At 33.9% G+C, this 24,519-nt stretch overlaps 1 protein-coding gene and 1 long non-coding RNA gene across 5 annotated transcripts in view; one reads left to right on the forward strand and one right to left on the reverse strand.

Annotated features, from left to right (window-relative positions):
* Positions 1-24,519, reverse strand: part of SEMA3A (semaphorin 3A) — a 466,663-nt gene that overhangs the window by 75,293 nt on the left and 366,851 nt on the right. For all 3 annotated transcript variants that reach the window (XM_004739631.3, XM_004739632.2, XM_004739630.3), the window contains 2 exons: positions 19,761-19,854; positions 10,167-10,286 (listed from right to left, as the gene is read on the reverse strand). In XM_004739631.3, coding sequence (XP_004739688.2) covers positions 10,167-10,286; positions 19,761-19,854 — 214 coding nt within the window. The remainder of the gene's footprint in view (positions 1-10,166; positions 10,287-19,760; positions 19,855-24,519) is intronic.
* LOC106006658 overlaps positions 1-24,519 on the forward strand; it is a 66,592-nt gene that overhangs the window by 15,429 nt on the left and 26,644 nt on the right. The window lies entirely within an intron of this gene.

The raw sequence follows: 24,519 nt of genomic DNA on the forward strand, positions 1-24,519 counted from the left end.
GCTGAAGGCAGCAGCCCAACCAACTGAGCCACCCAGGCGTCCCAGTCATTAGTTTTCTTATGGCAAACAGCATTAGCCCACTACTTCAATAATCACTCTTCAACCAAATTATTTAGTATGATTTCTGCAAACACATGAAAGTAACTGACGAAAGGTGTTCTACACCTTGTTGATTCAGCGTAGCCCTATAAGTCCAAATTCTGTAATGTGATTTGCCAGTATAACTACATTTCTTTCCCTTTAATTCACCCCAAAATGAGTAATGTTTTATGGTAATCCATGTGTTATTGTTGCCTATCTTCAGAATTCACTTATTTTCGTATGACTTACAAGATTGCCATCATCCTGCAAAACATTTGTACAGTTTGTTCATTTATTCGTAAACGTGTTTAGAAAACATATTTGATAAACACTAACTCTATGCATAAATAGCAATTACATGGGAGCCATTATTTTGATACCAGCCTGTGCAATACTTAACTTTCCAGATCAGAGATACTAAAGTTCACTAAATTCTAAGTGGGTCATAAGACAATGTATAAACTGAAAACACTATTCTATACTGGCTGTAATTTAAATCCCATTGTATGCTAAGCAGAAAAAGCAGGTGGATCCCAAAGGGAAAGCTCAATCTGCTGTCACCTATTTCCCATATATATTCATGTTACGATTTTATAAATGTATAAATGGGATAGCTCTCTTTGAAAATGAAACCCTGGTACTTTTTTTTGGCAACCGAATGAGCAAAAGAGATTATTTGGATTTATGTGAATTTAGACAAATTCATGTGAAGAGACACATTTTTGATGGGTCCCTTATACTGTCAGCTTACATTAAATCCAAAAATGTCATAATTTAGCAAATCATTGAGCAAAATACTAAAAACTACATTTCTAATAAATAAAACATCATACTTACATTATAATTATAAATTATTATTGCTAATGAATTACTATTAGTTTTCAGGTGTATATCTTTATTTTTGAATCTATCTATCTCTAGTACCACATGGATAGTGATGTACAGCTTAACATGCAAAATTTATGTGATGATCCAAAAGTGCTATAGGAAACTGAGAGAATGATGAGAGCAGGATGTGGGAGGTAGGGGTGGAAAGTGAAGGGGCTTTGATTTTCTCTTATCTAGTTTCTTAAATCTGGTTAGTGTATATAGTGACACAATTCAAACTGAAAATACTCTCTTTTAAAGACTGTATTTATTTATTTTAGAAAACCAGGGAGAGAGAGAGAGATACAGAAAATTGAAAGGGGGTAGGGAATAGTAGGGAGGGAGAGACTCTCAAGTAGACTCCACACTGAGTGTGAAGCTAGTTGCAGGACTCAGTCTCAGAACTTTGAGATCACGACCTGAGCCAAAGCCAAGGACTGAACACTAAACCAAATGCACCACTCAGGCGCCCCTTGAAAATGTTCTTTTCAAGAGCATCTAAACATATTTAAATCTTCCTTATTAATGTTATTGGGAAAACATTTTAAAGACCCCTTTTCTGGATAACATTCTGTAATTTATATTTCACTGATACATGAAGTTAAGAGCATTATAATGCCTTTTGGTCATGCGTAAGTAACTTAGTGTGATTAAGTTTAAGAAATACATATTTTTTTAAGGAAGCAAAGGAGTGGTAGGTTACTTCCATCAAAACGTAGAGACCTCTTTAGGTGAGAAATCCTGTATGTACAGACTCAGTCTAAGGAAAGGGCATATGTCATCATCACTCCACCTCACCATTTTGCTCTTGTCCTTCAGCCACTTTCATTGCTTTCCTAGAAACATATGGCTGCTCAGTTAAGTGAGATTATGCACTCTACTACATTTTTAGCGACCTGGCATATTTATTGTTCCATTCCTTATAATTCTTACATAACATTATAAAGCCAGCTAACATCAACTGATTTCTTTTGTAGTCACCTTTGCAAAGGCTTTATATGAATCTACTCACACATAACCCTCACAGCTACCAGAGGAAGAAATATTATTTACACCAGAAAAAAGGGAACATGAAGACAGAAATCTCCTATCAGCTATCTACAGTTGTCAGCTCATGTCCAACTCAAGCAGTCAGGCTCCACAGACTCTACTATCTCAAGGGGTATAGACGACATCCACACATGAACAAATTTAAAGCTACACTGTGACAGAGCAGGACAGATGATTTTCCTAGATTGATCAAAGCAGTCAATGTCTTCTTAATTAAAATTTTGACTAAAATTTTATTTGCTACTTTAATATCAAAGCTAAATATTTTATATATTCTGGATGTAATAAGTGCTCCACAACAACAACTAATTAAAACACAGCAGGCCAAGAGCAGGTTTACAAAGGCAAACATCACCTTCAAACAGGTTCACTCTATGAATCTACCAAAGGTGCCATACACGCTATGTTTGAAGCCAACTGCAAATGGCAGCAGTGGCAACGCCAGCTGTTGGGAGCATGTACCATATTATCAGACACTGTTCTTATTAACTTATATGGACTGTCTCATGCAGCCTCAGAGAAACAGGATATTAGTATTAACTGTGTTTTATAGATCATAAAGGGGTGATGAAAATAAGTGAATTGCCTCCAATGTTGTGTAGGTAGTAGATGGAAGGACCTGGGATACAAAATCAAGCAATGTGACCCCAGAGCCTTCATAGCATATTCATTTAAGAATTTCTTATATTTGGGGCACCTGGGTGCCTGAGGGGATTAAGCCTCTGCCCTCGGTCATGATCTCAGGTTCCTAGGATCTGGCCCCACGTTGGGCTCTCTGCTCAGCAGGGAGCCTGCTTCTCCTCACTCTCTACTTGTCTCTCTGCCTACTTGCGATCTCTCTTTCTCTGTCAGATAAATAAAATCTTAAAAAAAAATTTCTTCCTTTTTATTTCCTGAAGTATAAGGTGAAGTGGAAGGCCAAATATGAACACCTATGTGCTCTTAAGATTCAAAGGTGGAAAGATTAAAATCAATCCAGAGTGTGGTATGGTTAAATGAAAAAGAGTAAATATAAGGATGACCAACTCTATTTCATTTGAGTGTATTAGTGTTTAATACTGGAGAAGTTATTTAGGCTTAGATGATAAAGAACTTGACAGGCAGCAAAATCTAGATTCATTTCACTTGTAAATTGAGAGACAAATGATTTTTGAATGGGGAATATGAGATAGCCATAGGAGCTGTTATTAGGGAGACATCTGACAATGGTATCTAAAAAGAAAGAGTATACATGGCTCATTGTGGGAGGTAATCTTAAAAGTAAATTGTAGGGACGCCTGGGTGGCTCAGTTGGTTGGACGACTGCCTTCGGCTCAGGTCATGATCCCGGAGTCCCGGGATCGAGTCCCGCATCGGTCTCCCAGCTCCACGGGGAGTCTGCTTCTCTCTCTGACCTTCTCCTCGCTCATGTTCTCTCTCTCACTGTCTCTCTCTCAAATGAATAAATAAAAAAAAAATATTTAAAAAAAAAAAAAAAAAAAAGTAAATTGTAAATAACAGTTTATTGACTGAAACAAATTTTAATCATCAAAAACTGCATGTAGAATTTCTTTTGTCCTAAACTTGCAGATTTCATTTCTAGGCATGATTATCTGATTTGGTAATTTTAAAAAATAAACAGCATAATACAAATTCTCAGGAGTCAATATCTCTCCTTAACTCAGATTTAATTTTATCGGGCATGTGAAGATTACACCGCAGAAATAGGGTATATAAATGAGAAGACACTTTATCTACATGAAAAGGCAGGTTTCTTTGTAACATTTTCCCATTTTTGATATTTTCATATTAGCTTTTTAGACATTAGAATTAAAACCTTCCTGTCTGAAAGTTTCTGAAATCTACCACTATAGAAGTATGGGTCAAGTGGACATTTAATAATACTGCAAACTTACTCTTCTCCCTCAGAGTGATCAAAAAATAAGAAGTGTTCTGTTTTGTTTTTTGCTTTTTGTTTTTCCCCCCAAACTATCCATGCCATTAAAATTCAATGGCATTGCTTGCCGTCATTCAGCTTTATCTGGGTAAAATCCTTTAATTCCCCAGCCCCTGCTGTTGGGGAGCTCTAGGCTCATCACACTTAACCTCTGCCTAGGCTTCTCAGAAAAGAATTTGTTTCAGTCCATTCATAGTTTCAATAGTTGAGCAAGCCACACGCAACTGCACACTGGTCTTTTACCCTGAGCACACTAATCTGATTGTTTTTCCACTCTACAAACTCTGGGTCAACAATCAAGCTGCCGCCAGAAACTAATTAATTTGCAAACAGGCTTCTGTTTTCACAGAGGGAAAGCTTTTGAGAGCCATGTCAGAGAGGCCGGTCACACCATGGTTACACGCATTGTCATGGCATCCACTTCTTTGGGTAAATCTCTTGCTTGATGTCACTGCACACATGAACCCAGATTACCCAGTCAGCAGTAAATCCCTATTGAGGCCCAGTGAGCTCTGAATGTAGTGAGTCTAGAAGAGGAAATTGGTATAGACAGGCTCTCTATTCATTAAACTGATGGTAAGACCAGAGAGAAAAATGTTAAAAACCAGAAGAAATAGAGAGCTGGCTTTTACTTAAAGAATTTTCCAAGATACTGTCTCATTTTTCTATATTTTCATAGACTTTAATTTAAAAAAGTGGGATTCCTTAAAATAAATGTAATAATTTTCTTAAATGTTACTTCTCTACTTTCACCATTCAGTGATAAATTCTGAAGTAAGTGGTTCGAAGTTTGTGGCTAATACGTTGTACTTTTTAGCATATCACTGAAAAAAGTTAACATAGCATATCCGAACAATTGTATTCAGGTACATTGCCTCAGAGGCCTGAAAAAACGAATCATTTCCTAAGCACTGCCACTAATGAATTAACTTTTATTTCAAAATTTTATTCATTTTTCTTCATTAGTGCTACGTAATTTCAAACAAAATCAGTTAAAAGTAATTATGTTCTTTAGAGAAATGTGACACAGAAAATAGGTCCTCAGAACAAGCAACCAAATAAAGTTATATTTTGGTAACTTTGTGGTCCTTATGAAAAGAAAAAGCATATTTAGTGATTTCATTAAATTTATCATCATTTGGAGAGTAGAATAATTTCATGCTGTGTATTGTTTTTTTTAAAAAAAGATACTTTTGGGGGGTATGCATTATTTATCAGTATGAAAATTTTTCTGGGCAATAGACTCATGAGGAAAAAACCTCAGATAACTATTTAGTTGTGTTTAGGTAGAGATTGTTTTGAACTATTACACATCTATGTTTCGGGATCATTTCAGCAAAAGTAACCAAAAATATTATCGTTTTTATTTTTGACTCCTTACATTCATGCCTCACATGTTTAATGAATACAAAGTACAATTCATAGGAGATGTAATTCAAAAGTTAAAAAAAAATGATATTCCTGCTGCTTTTTCATATGCTATGAAAACCAATAGGATATTTATGGTTGTTGTTGTTTTAACTGAATGGTCACTTAATTTCTACAATACTCATCTGTTCATATAACCATAAAATAAGGCATCCAAAGGGCTTTTTCTCCCAAGGTCAGCAAAATAATATTGATGTACTTAAGCCAGAGAAATAATTTAGACTGGTATCATTAAGAATTCTGATATTATGCAAAGCTAGATAATTCATTTTACTTATAAAAATGTCTAATTGGATACTGACAGTTTATGCCTTTAAAGATGGTAGTATTAAAATAGAGCATTGAAAGAGTTATACAAGTGATTTCAGATTATGTACTATGTAATATTAATTTGTGCTCTCATAGATTACTTGCGGTCACACCACTTGGTTCTATTTTCATAAAAATGTCTTGTGGAGAAACTTGAATCTTCGGAGAACATGAAATATCCTAGTACATGACCACAGAGGAAGCTATCCTGATTCCAAAGAGGGCAGGCCATCCTGGTATGAGTGTTACAAGTGAGAGGAAGTGGAATGATGACTTGCATGCCATTTCAATTATAGAAAAAAGCAAGTGGGTTGGTCTATCCACAGGCACGATCCTTTTAGGAAATTCCACTAAATGAAACCAGGTCTTCCTGAAATGAGTGGGAAGGCCTCACACTCTGGGCACTGTAATTAGGTCTGTTTGTGTTCACTGGGCCTTGGCTCTCTCAAGGATCCATGTGGTTTCATATATTAAACCTGACTCTGACTGCCCTTTCACCCTGACTCAAATGAAATAACTCACAGAATGGATCTGACGAAGCTTCCTAAGCATGCTCCACCCAATGGATGTGGGATAAAGGATACAGAGTAAATTTACAATTATTAAGTGCTTACTCTATGCCAATCATTCACTTAGTAGTTTTTACACATTATCATGTGGTCAGTTTTCCACAACTATAAGAGGTTAAGTAATATTATAATTCCATTAAAGGAGTCAGTGTGACAGTTTGTCTTACTTCAAAGACCAGTCTTTCCTCCATATCACACTGCATCCCAGCATTAGCCCAAGACAAGAACAATATTGGAAATAGCGTCCATCAAGAAGAAAAATAAATGTAGGTTAGCCATCCATCTGCTCTACTGAATGGCTAACATGTATAAGAACTAAGTGGCATTTACATATTAAATGTTAAGAAATCATTATTATAACAGAAACATAAACTTATTTGCTTCCTTACTATGAATATATGGAGAACAACTGTACCTAAGTTTCACAGTGTTAGTAAGTTGAAATTGGAACTGAAGTTAAAATGAAGTTAAAATGACATAAAAGAGCGAATTTCTAATACACAAGAAAAATAGTGAATTCAGGCACATCATGTCAAACACATATAAATACATTTTCTGAAATCAAAAGTTATTCTAAGAACTAGTAACCTTAATCCAGGGTTTAAAAAATTTAGTTAAAATTTTTTAAAAATTTAATTATTTTTTAAAAAGCAGTTACATAAAAGCCAACAGATTCCATCTCTCTTCTGTTTCTTCATCTAAAATTGTTACTCATTCCTAATTTTTCCTGTTAAAATGAAGCTAAATTTAAACCTTGACTGATGATATTATAAAAATATAAATTTTAGTGATTATGAAAATAGTGAAATGAAAAAATCAAGATATTTAAGATCTAATTGTAGGCAAATGATTTTGTTTTCTTCTTTAGCAAAAAAAAAAAATTAAAAGTCATCTAAAATAGGTCAACTGATTCGTCCAAAATAATTGAATAGGTTTGAACTGATTTGAAGAAAGTCACTCCTGTGCCAAAATTAAGTTTAATAGCCCCAAAGACCTTTCAAAAAGTACCTTGGTAGTATTTATTACTTCTGGCAGCACAAATGATTGTGTAGTCTACGCTGATGCCTCAAACTCATTTATTTTATGCATGAATATGTAAACATTATGCTTCCAATTTTATTCTGGAATGGCATTTAGTTTCAGGAGGCTTGTGATTCACACAGTCCCTTGGTTCTCTCTCCAATGTGTCTGCATCCTCCCTCGTGCAGCAGTTCTGGTTTCTGCACCCTGTCAAATGTAACCTTTGTGCTAATTTGGTAAAATCAGTTCTCACGTTTGGTGCTGAGAGACTGATAACTGAATTCTCAAATGAACTACACACATTTGCAAGATGAAGTACAGAGCTGTGGACAATGACTGCTTTTCCACAGTGTAAATTCTTCAGATTCAGCTGTCAACATGTAAGTGTGCAACACAAAAGCAGCTTTAACTTGATGACTTTTTTCCTCCAAGGCCATAAAAATGAAATGGATACTATACTCTCCTTTATGTTATTCCATCTTCTTGGATTTTCTTTTGGATGGACAGTGAAAGCCTGTATGCCCTTTAGAGTTCTTGTAGATCAAAGTCTCCTTCTTGCTAAATAAAAACATTTTCCCCTCCTACATAAATATTTCAGTTTGAGAACAGACCAGATAGCAATGTTAAGAGTCCCCCTCCCCATGATTTTGACTCCATACAAAGTTTAATAATTTACAGAGGATATTTTAAAATTGTTCTCTGCAATTTTGTTGGAGCATGGCTCTTGTATAGTTTTGCACACATAGTTTTATGGTGATCTCAGGATCTTTTCTTTTCCTTGGTGAGGCCTCTAATTTTTCATATGGTCACCTACTATTCCTCCTGAACCCCCCAGCATGGGTATTTGATTCTATGTCCAGACCCTTCTGATTACCACAGTGTTTGTACTCAATTATGAATGATCTTTTTTAAAAAATTTATTTATTTGATAGACTAGAGATCACAAGTAGGCAGAGAGGCAGGCAGAGAGAGAGAATGTGGGGAAGCAGGCTCCCTGCTGATGAGAGAGCCCAATGCGGGGCTCGATCCCAGGACCCTGAGATCATGACCTGAGCCAAAGGCAGAGGCTTTAACCCCTGAGCCACCCAGGCGCCCCTATGAATGATCTTAAACATCATCTGCAATTGTTTGCAGATACAAACAATGGGGACGTGATGTCAAACTTACTGGAAACTTGGCAGAGCAAGAAATGAGGGAAGCTAAGAGAAGTGACACTCTAAAGAGAAAGGGGTATTTAACAGTAAGAAATACTGCAAGAGATAGTATCCAAATGGACATACTGATTATAAAACAGGGTATAGAAAGTTATTTGTGTCTTTTGGAGAAGCAGCTCCCTGGGCTCAAACTCAGGTTTAAAATGGCTAATGTTGCTGAAAATATTGAGGAAACAAGATCCTAACCAGACTATGGACTTAGACACCCAGGGATTTTACATCATACTAGGATTAAAGGAAGAATTTGGATGGAATAGATGAGCAAGTTTTCAGGTCAGGGGAAGAAATCAGAGAAGGAGAGAGAGAAAGACAGCAAAGAAATGTACATTGGATAAATGTATTAAAAAACAATAAAATTAAGAGCAAAGACAGAGTGGTCAAACATGGAAGGTCAGAGGCACACCATTCACACTAATACATAAATAAGAGGATGATCAGAAATGTTGCAGGAGGGCAGAGAAGCTGGCTGAGGTAATTTGAAGTATGTTTTATGTTTTGAATAGTCACTTTACAGTATGAAAATATATCAGAACAAAAATTATCACAGAGAAATCATCGTCTCCTGAAGTTTCAGCAAGATTCCCAGAAGTATGATTTTTCTCTAACAAACCAATGAAAGAGAGAGGTGATAAAAGGAATTCTGGATGCCCCAAAGGGGCAGGAAAAACTGGTGTGGCAGAAGTTCAAAGAATGAGATATTCAAGCATCTTACTGAGAACATAGATGGATTATAGCCCATGAGCTCCATCCTTATTAATGAGGCAGGTGAAACCAGGTAAAAGTTCATAGATGGCAGATTAGGGTCTGGACAGCTTTATTTCATAAGACTAAAGACAGATATATATGGAGATAGTGAATAAGAAAAACATTACAATATTGTGGGGGCCATTATATAACTCTTAATAAATGTGTGAGTAATAAAAAAAATCAAACTCTACATAGAAGAATAGATTAGGATTACAAATATGAATAAAAATGTTATTTATTTTAGGCATATAGATTTTGAACATTTGCTCCTCTATTAAATTTATTTAATACTAAAAAGAGAAAGACAGCAAAAAATCTATTTGATCAAGTTGAAGCCAGTGCCTGAAGTTCAAGAAACTGGGTTCCTGCTCCAAGTCTTCCATTACTAGGTTATAGATCATCTTAGATAAAATATTAGTCTTATTTTTCTCACCTAAACAAACTGAGAGAAGATATTAAGAAGATCAAAAGAGAATCAAATGAAATCATATAAAAATCCTCTGAAATTCTGAAAACACTTCCAACATAATGTTATTAGCACTACAATCTGTTTAAGCATTCAAGAATGCGTATGACGCTCTCAGGGCAATATGAGAGGTGTGGAGGAAAAAAATACTACATCATGAGATTTGTTGTGGTATCTGTGTAAGACAGGACCGGTAAGCCATTATCTATTTCCACTGCCTCCCTTCCGCAGCTCCAGCCCAGATCTATTTCTTTCCACAGTTAACTACTGAGAAACTTCAATTCTGGCATGAAGCAAATATTTTCCTGAGTTTTTAATCTCGTTTTTCTCATCTTCCCCTGTTTTCTCACACCCACAGTCATGAATCACCACCATGAGTTTAATTGCACACTAAATCTCAAGTCAAAGGAAAGTTGTCCATGCAAAGTACAGTTATACATGTTATGTAGCATGCCTGGGCCCTGGCCCCCACCACCTACCATTGAGCCACCTGGAATCATGCTGCTCCGTCCTAATTGGATGGTGGTGTCCGAGAGTTCTGAAGATCGCAAAATCGCGCCCCATAAAATCAGCCGCAGTCCCGGAGTATAATTCTCCATCTGTGTTGTGACAAAATAAAAGCAGGTACACAACCCTTTAATTAAATTAAGGAAAGAAAAAACACACAAAGTAAGTTTCATGTAAAGACCCTGAGAGAAAGAGAAATGCTTTCTGCATCATTAAGCAGTTATTTACTTTTATCCTATGTCTTTCTTAAAAATATTTGAGTAAATGTTCACTAAGTATCTGACTACTCATTAAGAACTTTGTAAAATGAAGTAAAATATGATTTCGGGGATATTACTAAAACATAACATTTATTCCTTTCTACATTATGTGGGCAAAAGAAAAAAGGCATACTATATTCATTACATTTTTATATGTGTAAAGCTATTGCACTTCTAATATCCTTATTTACTAGGGTAAGATACCACTATAAAATATTATTTATGGTTTTTATTTTAAAGGAAATTAAATTTTCACAATATATTTCCTTTTTAGTGGTACCTGAGTAAGATTTTGCAATACTTTAGAAAGGACTAATATTTTCCTCCCCAAAACTGTTTTCTTGCTTTTTATTTTTGAATATATCAAATGGGAAAAATGTTCTAACTTACTATAAGTCATCACATAGTCTAAAAAGAATTTAAGATATAAAAGAATTATGTCTGGCATCTGCCTGACTTAGTCAGGAAAACATGACTCTTGATTTCAGGGTCATGAATTCAAGCCCCATGTTGAGTGTAGAATTTTTACTTAAATAAGTACAAGTAAAAAATTTTTAAAAAGAAGAAAACTCTGAAGAGGAGGAAATTTTCACAAATAGAGGTCATAATTACCACAGTTAAAGATTCTACTGTGTTTTTGGATTCATTTCTACTTGTTTAATATTTATTTAAACTAATATTTAATATTATTTAATTAATACTTAATTAAACTCTAACTCCAGGTCAGAGTTTAATAATGGAGGACTCACAGTGACCAGGTTAAAAGGAAAAGGAAAAGGAAAAAGGGAGGAGAAAGAAAAGTTAATATTTACTGAATACCATTCTGTGTTTGCAGGGCAGCTAGGCAGTGACTTGACACTTTCAAATTATCTCATTTAGATCTGTCAACAACCCTATGATGTAAATGTTATCCCTATTTTATGGCTCGAGAAACCCAAGGTTGCTCAGTTGATGACCAGGAAAGTAAGGGTGAAAGTTCAAGCTCAGGCCTGTTTAATCCCAATCCTTTTACACTAAACCATACCAGCTCTTCATAAACTGGAGGTTGTAAAAATTATATTTTCTTTTTTTAAAGAAAAGTAGTCCTCTTATTTCATCCATGAAACACATTATTGCCTGCTTACTGATACTGAATTATCAGCAAAATGAAACAATTAAAAAATATAAAATCTTCCTCTAAAAAATCTACCATAATGGTAGTAAACTTAATATTATCTTGTTGGTCATTTGGGTTAAGTGAATGTTTCTGTATTCACTGATTTGAAAAATAATCAGAAAATAAAATAGGAGTAGATAAATTATAACTTAAACATTTGTGTAACACTATCATTTCCAAAGGATTTTCATATTAATTAGATAAACTGAAAAAAAACTTCCTGTTCATCTTTAAGCATAAATGCCTTTGGGAAAGTCTTGTTAACTGATTTCTCATGTGATATTCTTTGTTCATATCCTCACTTCTCACTTACGATGAAGGTTTTATAATGAAAATAGACATTCTCAGCGATCCAAGTCAATCAATTCCTTTGGTAGGACCTGTGGTTCTCTAATGTGTCTGAATGCACCAACCTTTGGAGAATGTCCAAGGCAGTGGACAAGAGCTAAGCAGAGTGAATCACTACACAACTCCAAGGTCTAGCTTGAAATATTAATAAAAAGATACCTTTTCTTACAAATGAGTTTTAAGACCGTGATCATTTATTTTGGATTGCTGTGACTCAGGGCAAGTAAAAATGGCACTTTGACAATATAGTAAGTACAAAGTAGTACGTAAATGAATGGTACTCTATTACTCTAAAATTGTCATGGTATTTTGGGATTCAAAAGCATCTTGTGTTCTCTTTACGTAATTAAATACCAAGTTCAAATTTGACCTGCTTTCATCATAATATCTGCAATAACATTTTATCTGACAAGGTAAAAAAAAAAAATAAACATTTTCTAAAAGCACAAAAATGCTATGAATAAGCCATAAGTTTCAAAGGTACTTTGAAATATGTAAATTCCTACTGTCTCCTTAATTTTAACTTATTTTCAATCGCTGTAACACTTTTATTAAGGTTGATATTATATCTTCTTATAAATAATTTATAAATAGATGTGATGGATTTCTAAACTTCAGGTAAATTATTTTTCTTGATCTGTGTGAATAACAGGCCCCCAGTTAAAAATGTGTTGTAAAAGCAGCCTAAAATTTTCATACTAATTTCAAATATTTTAATGTTATACACCTACCATCGGACGCCTTGAATCCTCTTTACCTTGAAAAATCAAAAGTATTAAATTATTAGTTGAACCTCATTGCCCTCTCAATGACATGTTAGGTTATGAGAATCAGGAAATGTGAAAAGAGAATCACAAAAAGAGACAACTGGACAATTTCATACCAGAGGGTAGTCAGACAGAACATGCCTAACAGGAGGTATAAACAGAAATGGAAGAGTAAAGAATGTTATTTTTTTTTAACTTCTCTGTGACTTATTTTACTATATAAGTAGAAATTAGTAGACTTAGTCCCTTTCCTCTATTTCACCCAAACTTTTTTTTTTTTTTGCTTGCTTTAGCATGAGTAAAATCCATAATTACACTTATTATTACACATAAACTCTATACAGGGGAGATTCGGAAGTAAAAAATCAACACCTATCATATGATCTCCCTGCTATGAGGAAGTGGTGATGCAACATGGGGGCTTAAGTGGGTAGGAGAAGAATAAATGAAACAAGATGGGATTGGGAGGGAGACAAACCATAAGTGACTCTTAATCTCACAAAACAAACTGAGGGTTGCTGGGGGGAGGGGGTTTGGGAGAAGGGGGTGGGATTATGGACATTGGGGAGGGTATGTGCTTTGGTGAGTGCTGTGAAGTGTGTAAACCTGGTGATTCACAGACCTGTACCCCTGGGGATAAAAATATATGTTTATAAAAATAAAAAATTAAAAAAATAAATAAAAATAAAATAAATAAAACATAAAAACAAAAACAGACAAAAAAAAATCAACACCAAAAGCAAGTAGTATTTGTTTCTCTTACTAATTTATACACTTGTATAATTTTTACACTAATTTCCACAGAAGCAAGGCAAAAATCAATATAAATGAAGACAAAGGCAGAAAGTTTGATTCTGCTTTTCTTTTGACAACAGATAAGTAGGTCATTTAGAGAGAGTTCTTCAGTAGGAAAGCTACTGATCAATTTATTACTGAAAACAGAATTAAAGAACTGACTTAGACACCAAAGGAAGTTTTCAGTTTAGGCACTGGTTGCCTCAAATCATAAGAAATTCCTTTCCACCTGATTATTACTTTTAGCAAGAGTCAACATGATTTTTGGGAGCTGTAGGGGCACCAGATGATTAAGTAGCCATGAAAGGTACATTCTCATATTGTCAATGCTCACTATCAGTAACTATTTTTTATATATGAGGCCTTAAACCAGACCTTCTGCAGAGGCATCTATAGGATTCTTATCAGGGATGAATGCTCCACAGAAATTGTAGGACATATTTATTACACCCAAATGTACAGGTGATAGAATATCCTACTTTTGCATTCTCATAAGCAAATAAATTATAGTCAACTTAGAATGTGCTTTATTTAATATACTTATAAATTTCCATTATGGATTAAAGATTTAGTACATTCTGTGGCTATATAAAATGATCTCATGATAAGTGAGTATAAGAAATTTACTATATCTCAGTTGGCTTATTTTTGGAGAACAAATATGTTTAACAAAAAATGTCTACTTGTCAAAGTTCTCTTGAAGTTCCTAGGTCATTTATGAAGTTATCAAATTATATGTTGATTCTTGGGCATAATGCTAATTTTCCGGTTTCCTGACCCTTAATATAAGTCTTCCTGAAAAATCTGAAGTATTAGGTAAATGTATCCTACAATGATTCAAATAGCATCATGGTTAAAATGCATACTTCTGGTTTTCCATATGTACTAAGCTATAGCGAAAGAAAATATGACATTTGTCCAGTATTATTAAACTGATGATATAAACATGTTCAAGGAATTGTTACATATATCAAAAAGTGGCTGTGGATACTCTGTCCAACAAAGTTTTCAGTCTCTTCACAACAGACACCACATAGCAAGTTTGATGACTCAAAAATAATACATCAGACCAAGAAAAATCAGTGCTGACAGATGTAACTAAGTATCTAAAAATTACCAAATATGAAAGTTAGTATTTGGGTACCCTGCCATTCTTTCTTAACTGTAAGATTTCCAAACTCTCTCTATGGAAAGCATTCTTTACTGAGGTGAACAAAGAGTTTAGTGAAATGCATTTCCACCATGGCAGAATTACCTGAGATGCATGTGTTAAAAACAAAAGTTCATATGTACTTCTGGACTTTATGTTCACAGCTCAAATGTTCACAGCTAAAAATGTGGCTTAGATCAGTTACTGTATTGGATTGCAATTCCTAAGAAGGGTGTGGTAAGAAGTAGAAGGTGAAAAAAAAAAAACATTTCCTGATGAAATCACAGCATTACTAATACAGGTGTAACGTGTGACATGGATGTTGAGCAAAAATCAAACAAACCTAAGGACAAGCCATTATGTTGTTAACACCTTGAGTAAATTCCACTCAAAGAATAGAGGAGTAATTAGAAACAGAGAAAAAATGAATTTATGTCTCTCTCTTACACACAGATTATACACACTCTCACACAAACATGCACACACATGCAGGGCATGGATGAAATCCATTTCTTGAGAATGAAAGGGTATGGGAATAGTTTTACATTTTTACATATATAAGGCATCTTCTCTATACCAATAAATATAATATGCTGGCCTTCTTACTTATGTAAACTTTCATATTTGGTAATTTTTAGATACTTAGTTACATCTGTATGTAACAAGATATGCCCATTTTTACATATATAAGGCATCTTCTCTATACCAATAAATATAATATGCTGGCCTTCTTACTTATGTTATCCTTTTAAACTAATATTTTTTGAGTTTACATGTGCACATGGTACAAAATTAATAAGGTACCAAATCTCTCTCTCAAACTCCTTTATAGCAACCACTGTTATTTTTTGTCTTGGCTTCTACTTCGACATACATTCCAGAAATATGTTAAGTAACCAAACATGGTATGTTATTAAATTGTCTTAACTTCCACAACAAACTAGTGGAATCAGCATGGCCATGCCATTTTACATATAAAGAAACTGAGGTTCAGGAAGGTTCAAATAATATTCTCAATTATAACATTAATTTAGGGAGTATCTCATGTGATCTAATACCAAGTAAGAGCATATTCTACTGTCAAATTATTTTTTTTTCCTGAGGCAAGGCAGAATTCTATCTTGGGGAAATAGACCATAGCTAAAAGTCCTAGACTGCCGAAATAGATTTCAACATTATTACTCAGCGATAGGTTATTTCTAAATTATTAGCACTACAATGCCTGGGGAACAATACAATGAGGAAACAAAAATACTTTCAAGTTGACTACACCTTTCACGTCATGAAAATGTGAGCTGACAATTAGTGTGGAAAATATAAGATATTATTCTTGTGTACACACCTGGCATTTATTCTGAGTAGGGGAGAAACTATTTTTAATAAAGGATTTTTAAACAAAGTCATTACAATTAAAATATTTATAGGTGGATGAAACAAGATATACTTAAAAATAAATACCAATAATTTCATACTGACAAAATGATTTTTATTAAGGGACATTTGAAAAACTAACCTTATTAAGGAGATTTATTTTATAAAATTTTTAAATTTAAATTCAGTTAGCCAAAACATAGTACACTAGTTGCAGATGTAGTGTTCAAAAATTCATCAGCAGTGTATAACACCCAGTGCTCATCATATCATGTGCCCACTTAATGTCCATCACTAGTTACCCCATGCCTCCATCCCCCTACCCTTCAGTGACCCTCAGTTTGTTTCCCAGAGTTAAGAGTCTGTCATGGTTTGTCTCCCTCTCTGATTTCTTCCCATTCAGTTTTCCCTCTCTTCCCTGATGGTCCTCCAAAAACTTAGGACATGTTATAGGATTTGGAGATTTAATTTAGTAGCTAAGCACTGCTCAAGAAAGAATCCATATTTTCTGTGGCCATCAGCTTAAAATCCCATGACAATTTGTTTAAATTCCAGTTAGTTAATATACAGTGTACTATTAGTTCCAGGAGTAGAATTTAGTGACTCATCACTTACATATAACACCAGTACTCCTAGTGCCCTCCTTATATCTGTGACTTATAATGATGTGTCAGTGTTGGTTCAACACTTAGAACAAATGTACCATTATGGTGGAGGAAGTGGATAATGGGGAAGCCTATACAAGTGGGTGTGGGGGATATATATAATATCTCTGATATCTTCTCCTTTTCCTGTGAACCTAAAACTGCTCTAAAAAGCAAAGTCTATTAAAAAAATTAATGATAAAAAAGTATGGCATTTTGAAAATGTATACTAAGCATTGATAAATTTCATTAATTTTTAAGCTGTTATCTGGATGGAAAGCTTATTAATGGTTGAAACTGCTTAATAAGGGGCTGACTGATGATATAAAAAGTATCTGCTGTGAAAACTTCTCTAACCAGTTTATATGTGGTTTGAGTCAAACATGAAATTTTATTTCCCAGTATTGGGGAAGGAAACAGCCTGGAACTACCTTGAAAATTTCTCATATGTGATGAGATGAGGAAAATACATGCAAAATCTCTTGGGCACATAGGCTTTTCCAATAGTACATTCAATGCACAATCTGTATATTTCAGAGACACCTGTAATTCCTGTATGTAGAAGTTTGGGAAGTGCTATAGAAAGTACTTAAGTAAAAAAAAAAAAAAAAAAAAAAAAAAAAGACCCACAATTCTATCAAATGCTTTTTAAAACAGTATAAGAGAAAATGACAAGAAAAACTCAACAAAGGGAATTAAATGTACTACGAGAATAAGAATTTATAGCATAGTTACAAAGAAAACAGGTAACAAACTCAGCTCTTCAATTAAAATGATGTTGCAGGTATTTTGAGGGATTTTACAAGGTCTAGTATGACATGTTCATTTTTTTGTATCTTGCTATCCAGCTGATTCAGAAATTAATTTATGTTGGCTTGAATAATTTTCCTTGTCAAGAAGCACCAAACACCTCTAAAAGTTACTCGATTATTTTACAGATTGGATAGGTGAAGTCTAGACTTGCATTTAAAAGCTGCCTTTTTTTATTTTTTTTTAAAGCCACACATCCTTTTCTTGACTCATGAAACATCCCTCATTCTCTTTTCCTTTTCACAAACTTATACAGCTTTTTCAAAGAAGTTCTAATATAAAACCCAAACTATGGAGTTTCATATTCTTTGTGGCCTTTGTGTGGTTGCATACCATATGAACTATGTAATACTTACTTGTCATCATCCTTTCTCAATGGAATATTAAAATAAATAATCAAGCAAATCCCCACTGAGAAACATACCACAAATTAAAGCTGCTTTAGGCATAATTTAACATTCTGCTTTTTGAGGAATATCTTTTTTTTTTTTATCCTGTATGCAATTTAAGTAAGTATAGGCTGCAAGTTTGAGCAAGGTAGAACTCCTCCCTTTTTGCTTAAGAAAACTTTCACATCTCTGTGTGTGCACTTAAGGAAGTCATCCACATGTAATCACTAGGCCATCTGTGAATAGGTAAATTATAAGTGTGTTGCACTCGCTGCATTCCTTCAGGTCTTAAACTTTTGTTAAAAAGCTCCATAAGTGGATCAAATGGACTGAAATTGTCTACATCTGAAAAGCAATAGAGAAGATAATTCATGTAGTAATGTTCTTATTCTTAATAGAAAAGAGATCAGTGAAACAGTAGTAAAGTAAACACTAGAGAAACTGGAAAAATGTATCTTCATACTTAATGCTGTAGTCAGTATGACTAGAATTTATTTTGTTAAGTAGAAAAAAAGTTATTTTTAAAAACAAAAGATTGGCAAAACTGAACTTAAAACACCATCAAGTAATAACCTATATTTCCTTTTTTTAAAAAAATCTAGATTTTTTATGCAAAAGTCAATTAGAAATTTTATACTCCATAAGTTTCACTTTTTTTTTATTATCAAATAGTTATTTCCTACATCTTCTAGAAAAGAGGAAAAAAAAGAAAAGGAAATAAAAGTTATATAATCTCTACATGATCATACAGAAAAATATATTCTGGAATAGGGTAATGACTCAGAATCTTTTGTGTTTTTCATTGTTGGTATGCCCAAAAGTTAAAAGAAAAGAACAAAAGAATAATTGTTTAGTGATGTATTACTTTTCATGCACTTATTTAACATAGTCTAAAGGTGATTAAAAGTATGTGGAAATAATTCTTTATCTTTCAATACAGATTAAAGTTTTCTCCTTCTGCTTGCTTCTATCTTCTTATTTCCAACCTTTAGAACTATGACTAAGCATTTCCTCCCAGCTACATAGTTGAAGGAAAAAAAGAAGACAAACAGAAAAGAAGATGGTTAGAAGAATATGTAGAGGAAATACATTAAGTGTTTTGTTACATTAAAAAAAACAAACAAACACCTAAAGTTAAAAAAAAAAAAGATGAATACAGAGGCCCTTCATTAACTCAAGTAACACAATAGGGTCTCTGCCAATTGTATGACCATTAAAACTGATTGTGCTGATTAAGTTGACCAAATGTTGAGAGTATGACAAATCTTGTAATGACACTGAATAAGATAGACTGAATATCATTCTTGCCTCTGACTTGTCAAAATTCCCCCTGGAAACACCTCTTTCATAAAATGAAAAACAAAACCATTTTCTCTCAGAATATAAATTTTAAAGTTCTAGTGGGGATGTATACTGATAGAGCAGGCAATTTTAAAGACACTTATTAAACCACTTTGATTAAAAAGAATCACAGACTAGAGAGTGTAAAAATCAAAACAGTATTTAGTGTTTTCTCTTCATTTTCAAAATATTTGAAATACCTCAACTGACATCCTCCTAAGATAGTTTGTGATTAATAATGGAAAGTCTTTTTTTTTTTTTAAAGATTTTATTTATTTATTTATTTGAGAGAGAATGAGAGAGAGCATGAGAGGGGAGAAGGTCAGAGAGAGAAGCAGACTCCCCAAAGAGCTGGGAGCCCGATGCGGGACTCAATCCTGGAAGTCCAGGATCATGACCTGAGCCGAAGGCAGTCGCTCAACCAACTGAGCCACCCAGGCGCCCAATAATGGAAAGTCTTGATATATAAAAAGGAACAGCAATCTGGTTATTATCTATAGAAAATGCACTATTTAACTGATTGTTGACAACGCACCTATTAAAAGAGATGCCGTCAGCAGTTTAGGGTCATACGGACTCTTCCCACGGCCATTTTCAAAATGTGAGTCCTCCAGCTTAAAAATGTTATCCTGTAGAGAAGAAAACAAAGGGCTGAATATATTTATAAGAGGAAGTATGTTAACATATCTGTTAATCAGAGAGAGGTTGAATACTCACTTCCATCATCCAGGGATATTATTTGGTAAACTTTAGAGATGGCAAAATTACCCAAGTAAAATTAAAACCAATTATTACTGCCAAAATCTTCTTAGCTTGGTGATTTTTAGTAACATTTAGCATGGTATAAGTAATAATGTATAAATGAACTCCAAGGAATAAGACATGTCATAAATAGAGTGACCATCTTATCACATAGGTATGCCAAGCACAACCCTAAAGGAGAGAATTTTATATTTAAATGACTCTTTTTCTCCCTCCACAAAGAGGAAAAAATAGCAATCTGCTATATTCGATCTAGAACAAAATACACTATTTTATTTTTCTCTATGGACCTTCCAGAAGGAAATGCTAAATAGTCACAGCAGTCACTTCCCCACTCTATCATTCCTACAACTTTCCTGTTTATATGCTTCTCAAGCATTTTCAAATTACTCAAATTAGAAGGTGGGAAATACCTGAAAACTATCTTTCTCAATTTCTGTAAATGTAAAATATCAAACTGGATGTTAGGGGAGGTAGGCCTGGAAGTAGTGTCATCAGAACAACAGCACAGAGGTGACACATTTTTATCAGGGGAAAATCTGCTCAGCTGAGGCTCACATACCCAGAAACTGGAGTGAACACCTGACTACCTGACTACAGAAATACACACAAGTACCAAGGTAGAAAGTATTCCAGAAAGCTCTGCAACAGAAGCCTTAAGAAGGAAATAGCTAACTCATGACAGAGACCCCTTTTCAGAATGCATCAAGCTACTGAAAAGCAATGTCTATGTGAGAGCAGAGTAAATTGGGGGAAGGGGTCATTTCTAAGCACTCTTTTTAGAACCAAGTTCTCTGTGAATTAATTAGGTCAGAATATATATGCTTTTTCCAGTAGCACATTAACTTGTCCACAGACCGAAATAAAATAGCTTTTTTGGCAATTTCTCTACTATTCACATAAAGTATTTTCCATCTCCTTAGAATAATAAAGGGTGTTCATTTTATGGTCTATAAGGATCACTTTATTTAACATTTAGTAATTCTGATGGAGCTAATGGCAGAGGTTCAAATTATGACTCTTAAAATTCATTTGAGTTAGGGAAGAAGAGTACAAAAGGAAGCAAACCAAAAGCATTCTCCATCTTTATTACTGTGAGTGAGAATTACTGATTTTATCCTTTGCTCGCAATGGTTCTGTATCGGTAATTAGCTGTCCCAGGGCAATGATGGTCCTTCAGCTGAGTTCTGAAATTTACAGAGCACAGAAATTTATGAGGTTTCTCAGAACTGTGCTAAGTTGTAGTGGGATGGGTAGTGAGTCAGAAGTCAGGCCCTGTTTGGGCCAAGGATTAGCTCTGGTTCTTTGGTCACCAATTAATCTCTCTGAGCCTTAGGTCTCTAAAAGTCAATGCCAATAGGGTATTTAACTTCCCATGTTTATTATAAGGATTAAAGAACTGAAATAAAGCATTTTTAAAGCAGCACAATAAAAGAGAACTCTATTTTTACTTAATTCTGTTCACATAACCACTATAACAAAAGAATATGAAAATTTGACACATATTGTTATCATTATTGCTGTAAACTTTCCTAGCATAATCTGAAAGAAATATTACTTTAAGATAGTTATGTAAGTAACCAAATTATAAACTTATTAGCAAATACAAATTTATCATAGATACTTGAATATTAAATGATAATATGAAATGTGACATATGCCAACAAAAAGTATAGAAGAATCTCTTAAGTATTATTTAGATATACTTTGATAAAAATTAGGTAATAATCCAAAAGAAATTGCTCAGTAAAAGATATAGACTCTATTGCTACAAATCACAGAAACTTATTAGAATTTGCATAGGTGATTATTTCTCATAATAAGCAGAGAGAAGTGATGATGTGGTTGAAAATATTGTTTTCAGTATTATTACAAATTTCTTATCCTTATAAGACATTTTGCAAAACTGACAAAAGATAGAGGAGTTACCCACCAAATATGAGACACTTGATGTCTGGGAACTTGTGTCCAAGTTAATAAGAAAATGTCAAGGTAGATAAGAAGTTCTCCCAACCTCATGTTTAATATTTGATTTACAAAGTCAAGGATTAAACTTCATAGCAGAGAGGTTAAGCATGGCAGTTATGGTTCAAGAGAAGATTAAAAACTACCCTTTGTCATGATGTCAGATAATGTGTTCAAAGCTGGCCTTTTTGTTTCTGCATTTCCTTTTAAATGTAACCCTCACCCAAATTTCTGGGTAATTCTATATTCTTATATAACTCTACTAAAGAGTAAAGCACTGAATTTCCTTTTCAGCCTCTAATAAGAGAGCCTGGAATAAACATAAATTGATTCCTGAATAGGGACTTAAAAGACATTTCTTACATATGAATGTTTACAGTGTAAAATTTATACCTATTACATACTATAATGGGGTGCAAAGGTGTTGATATCAGATAGAATTATTATCTATCTGGCTCTGCCTTATTAATTCTGGGCCTCAGGGGATTCCTAAATCCTTCTGCAACTCAAATTAGTAATTTCTAAAAAAAAAAATTAATTTCATTTTTGCATTGTTAATAGTTGCTACAGTAAAATCATTCTTTCCCATATTGATCGGTATCTCTTGTGCCACAGTAGAAATGCCTGCCTGTATTTTCATCAGTGGAAATTAGGATAGGTGTTTAAAATATTTCTAAATCCCATGAATTCCCAAAAATGCACTGAAAATTTTTCTTACCTATAGCTAGACCACAGTCTAGTTCAAAAGCTATCCTGAACAATATCATTAATTATAGTCTGCGTAAAATTTCTCAACTAAAAGAGACTATCCTTTTAGTATATCTGATAAATTCAATGTGATTGATATAAAGAAACACCTACATTGTTGTTCTTGTTATCTTGTGAGCAAGGCCTATTAGGTGTGTAAAAATATTAACCCATTGTGAATAAACAAAACAGAACAAAACAAGTGTGTTAATATAACTGAATAATAACATCCTATGTTGTCATATGTAACATATAACATAGACAACCTTCTGGCTGTGCTTAGAGGCCTTTTGAAATCTGATTGTTACTCAATAATTTTCTGTTTTAGTGTTAAATAGATCACAAGTGCAAGTAATAAGACCAGAAATCCTAAGACCAATGTACACAATTAAACTTCATAGCTTTCTATGTCTTAGTTGGGTTGAAGTAATATTCATTTTTAGAAATCCATGAACAAAAATCTAGCTGCATGGATTCTAATTGCTTTAGCAGATACTGTGAGCATATCATATAAGTTATTGAGCCATATTTTATTACATGATTGCATCAGTTTTCAGCAACTATTTTTAGCTTTCAAGACCACTCTTTCCCCTTTGTCTTTTGGATTTCCTGAATGTTATTAGACTGTGGTGAGGTAAGGCATTAGAGGAAATAATAACTGTGCTAATGTCTAATCCAAAGTCTTATAAATTAGAAACCATTGGTGACATCATGGCAATAAATTTCCTAAATCTCAATCTTCCCCAAGTAATAAATTTAGGTAACAAAGTTGTAATTTCAGTTGTGGTATTTAATGATTAAAACATAAATGATGTTTGTAAAAAGAAAGAAAAAAGAGAAAATCCTACATATATATAACAGAATGACCATTTTGGCTGGGAAACCAAATAAAATTAAGTCAAACAAATACATGGACAGTATTTAAAAATGTGCATTATTCTTTTTTTTTTTTTCAAATTGCTCTTTCTCCTCTCTTACTTCACAAGACACACCTTATTTGCCAGTTATATTGAATTATCAAGTATTCCCTGGTCACACTATGTTTTTTTCTCATCTCTGTTTGAAACCTCTTTCTTCTCTCCTTACCCTTCCTCATCCCTCAACCCCAGGCTGAACTTCTTTTCCTTGAAGAGTAAATTAAAAAGTCTCTTCCTAGCAGAAGTCTTAAGAGATTGCTTCAGATATAATTTATTAGCTTTCTCTGTGCATATCCCAATTAACAATACTGCAAGGCAATGACTATACTGGCTTCAGCAAAGATGGGATGTAATGGGATCTCACAGGAAATACTGTGGCATACTCTATTTTGCCCAAAGGAGACTGCTTTTGTGGATCAAATTCACCTGGAATTTACTTTATTATAGCCATGAGCCACATGCAGCTATTTAATTAATTAAAACTAAAGATTCCATGCCTCAGTTAAACTAGCTATATTTCAAGTGCTCAACAGTCACATGAGAATTTTGACGACAGGCCTGCATAGGTACAAACATTTCCATTGTCACAGAAGCTCTACTGGACAATGCAGCTCTAGATCCTAAATCCCAGTCTCTGAACAGTAAAGAATAAAACTGGAAAATCAGGAAGGACTCCAAGAAAAGAAGATTTGTCATCACACCACAATCATAAAAAAAAAAAAAAGAAAGAAAGAAAGAAAGAAAAGAAAAAAGAAAAAAGCCATTAAATCTATAAGTAGGGAATTATACCAAAAAACCACTTATTTTTATTAACCAGGGTTATACTAAATACCTTTTAATGGCAGTACAGATGAATAAATACATGTCCCAAATAGTCAGGTATGTCATTCTTCTTCCATTTGA

The sequence above is a fragment of the Mustela putorius genome, unplaced genomic scaffold (assembly GCF_011764305.1).
Source record: "Mustela putorius furo isolate JIRA1106 unplaced genomic scaffold, ASM1176430v1.1 tig00003845_pilon_pilon_pilon, whole genome shotgun sequence".
In the NCBI taxonomy this organism is placed as follows: domain Eukaryota; kingdom Metazoa; phylum Chordata; class Mammalia; order Carnivora; family Mustelidae; genus Mustela; species Mustela putorius.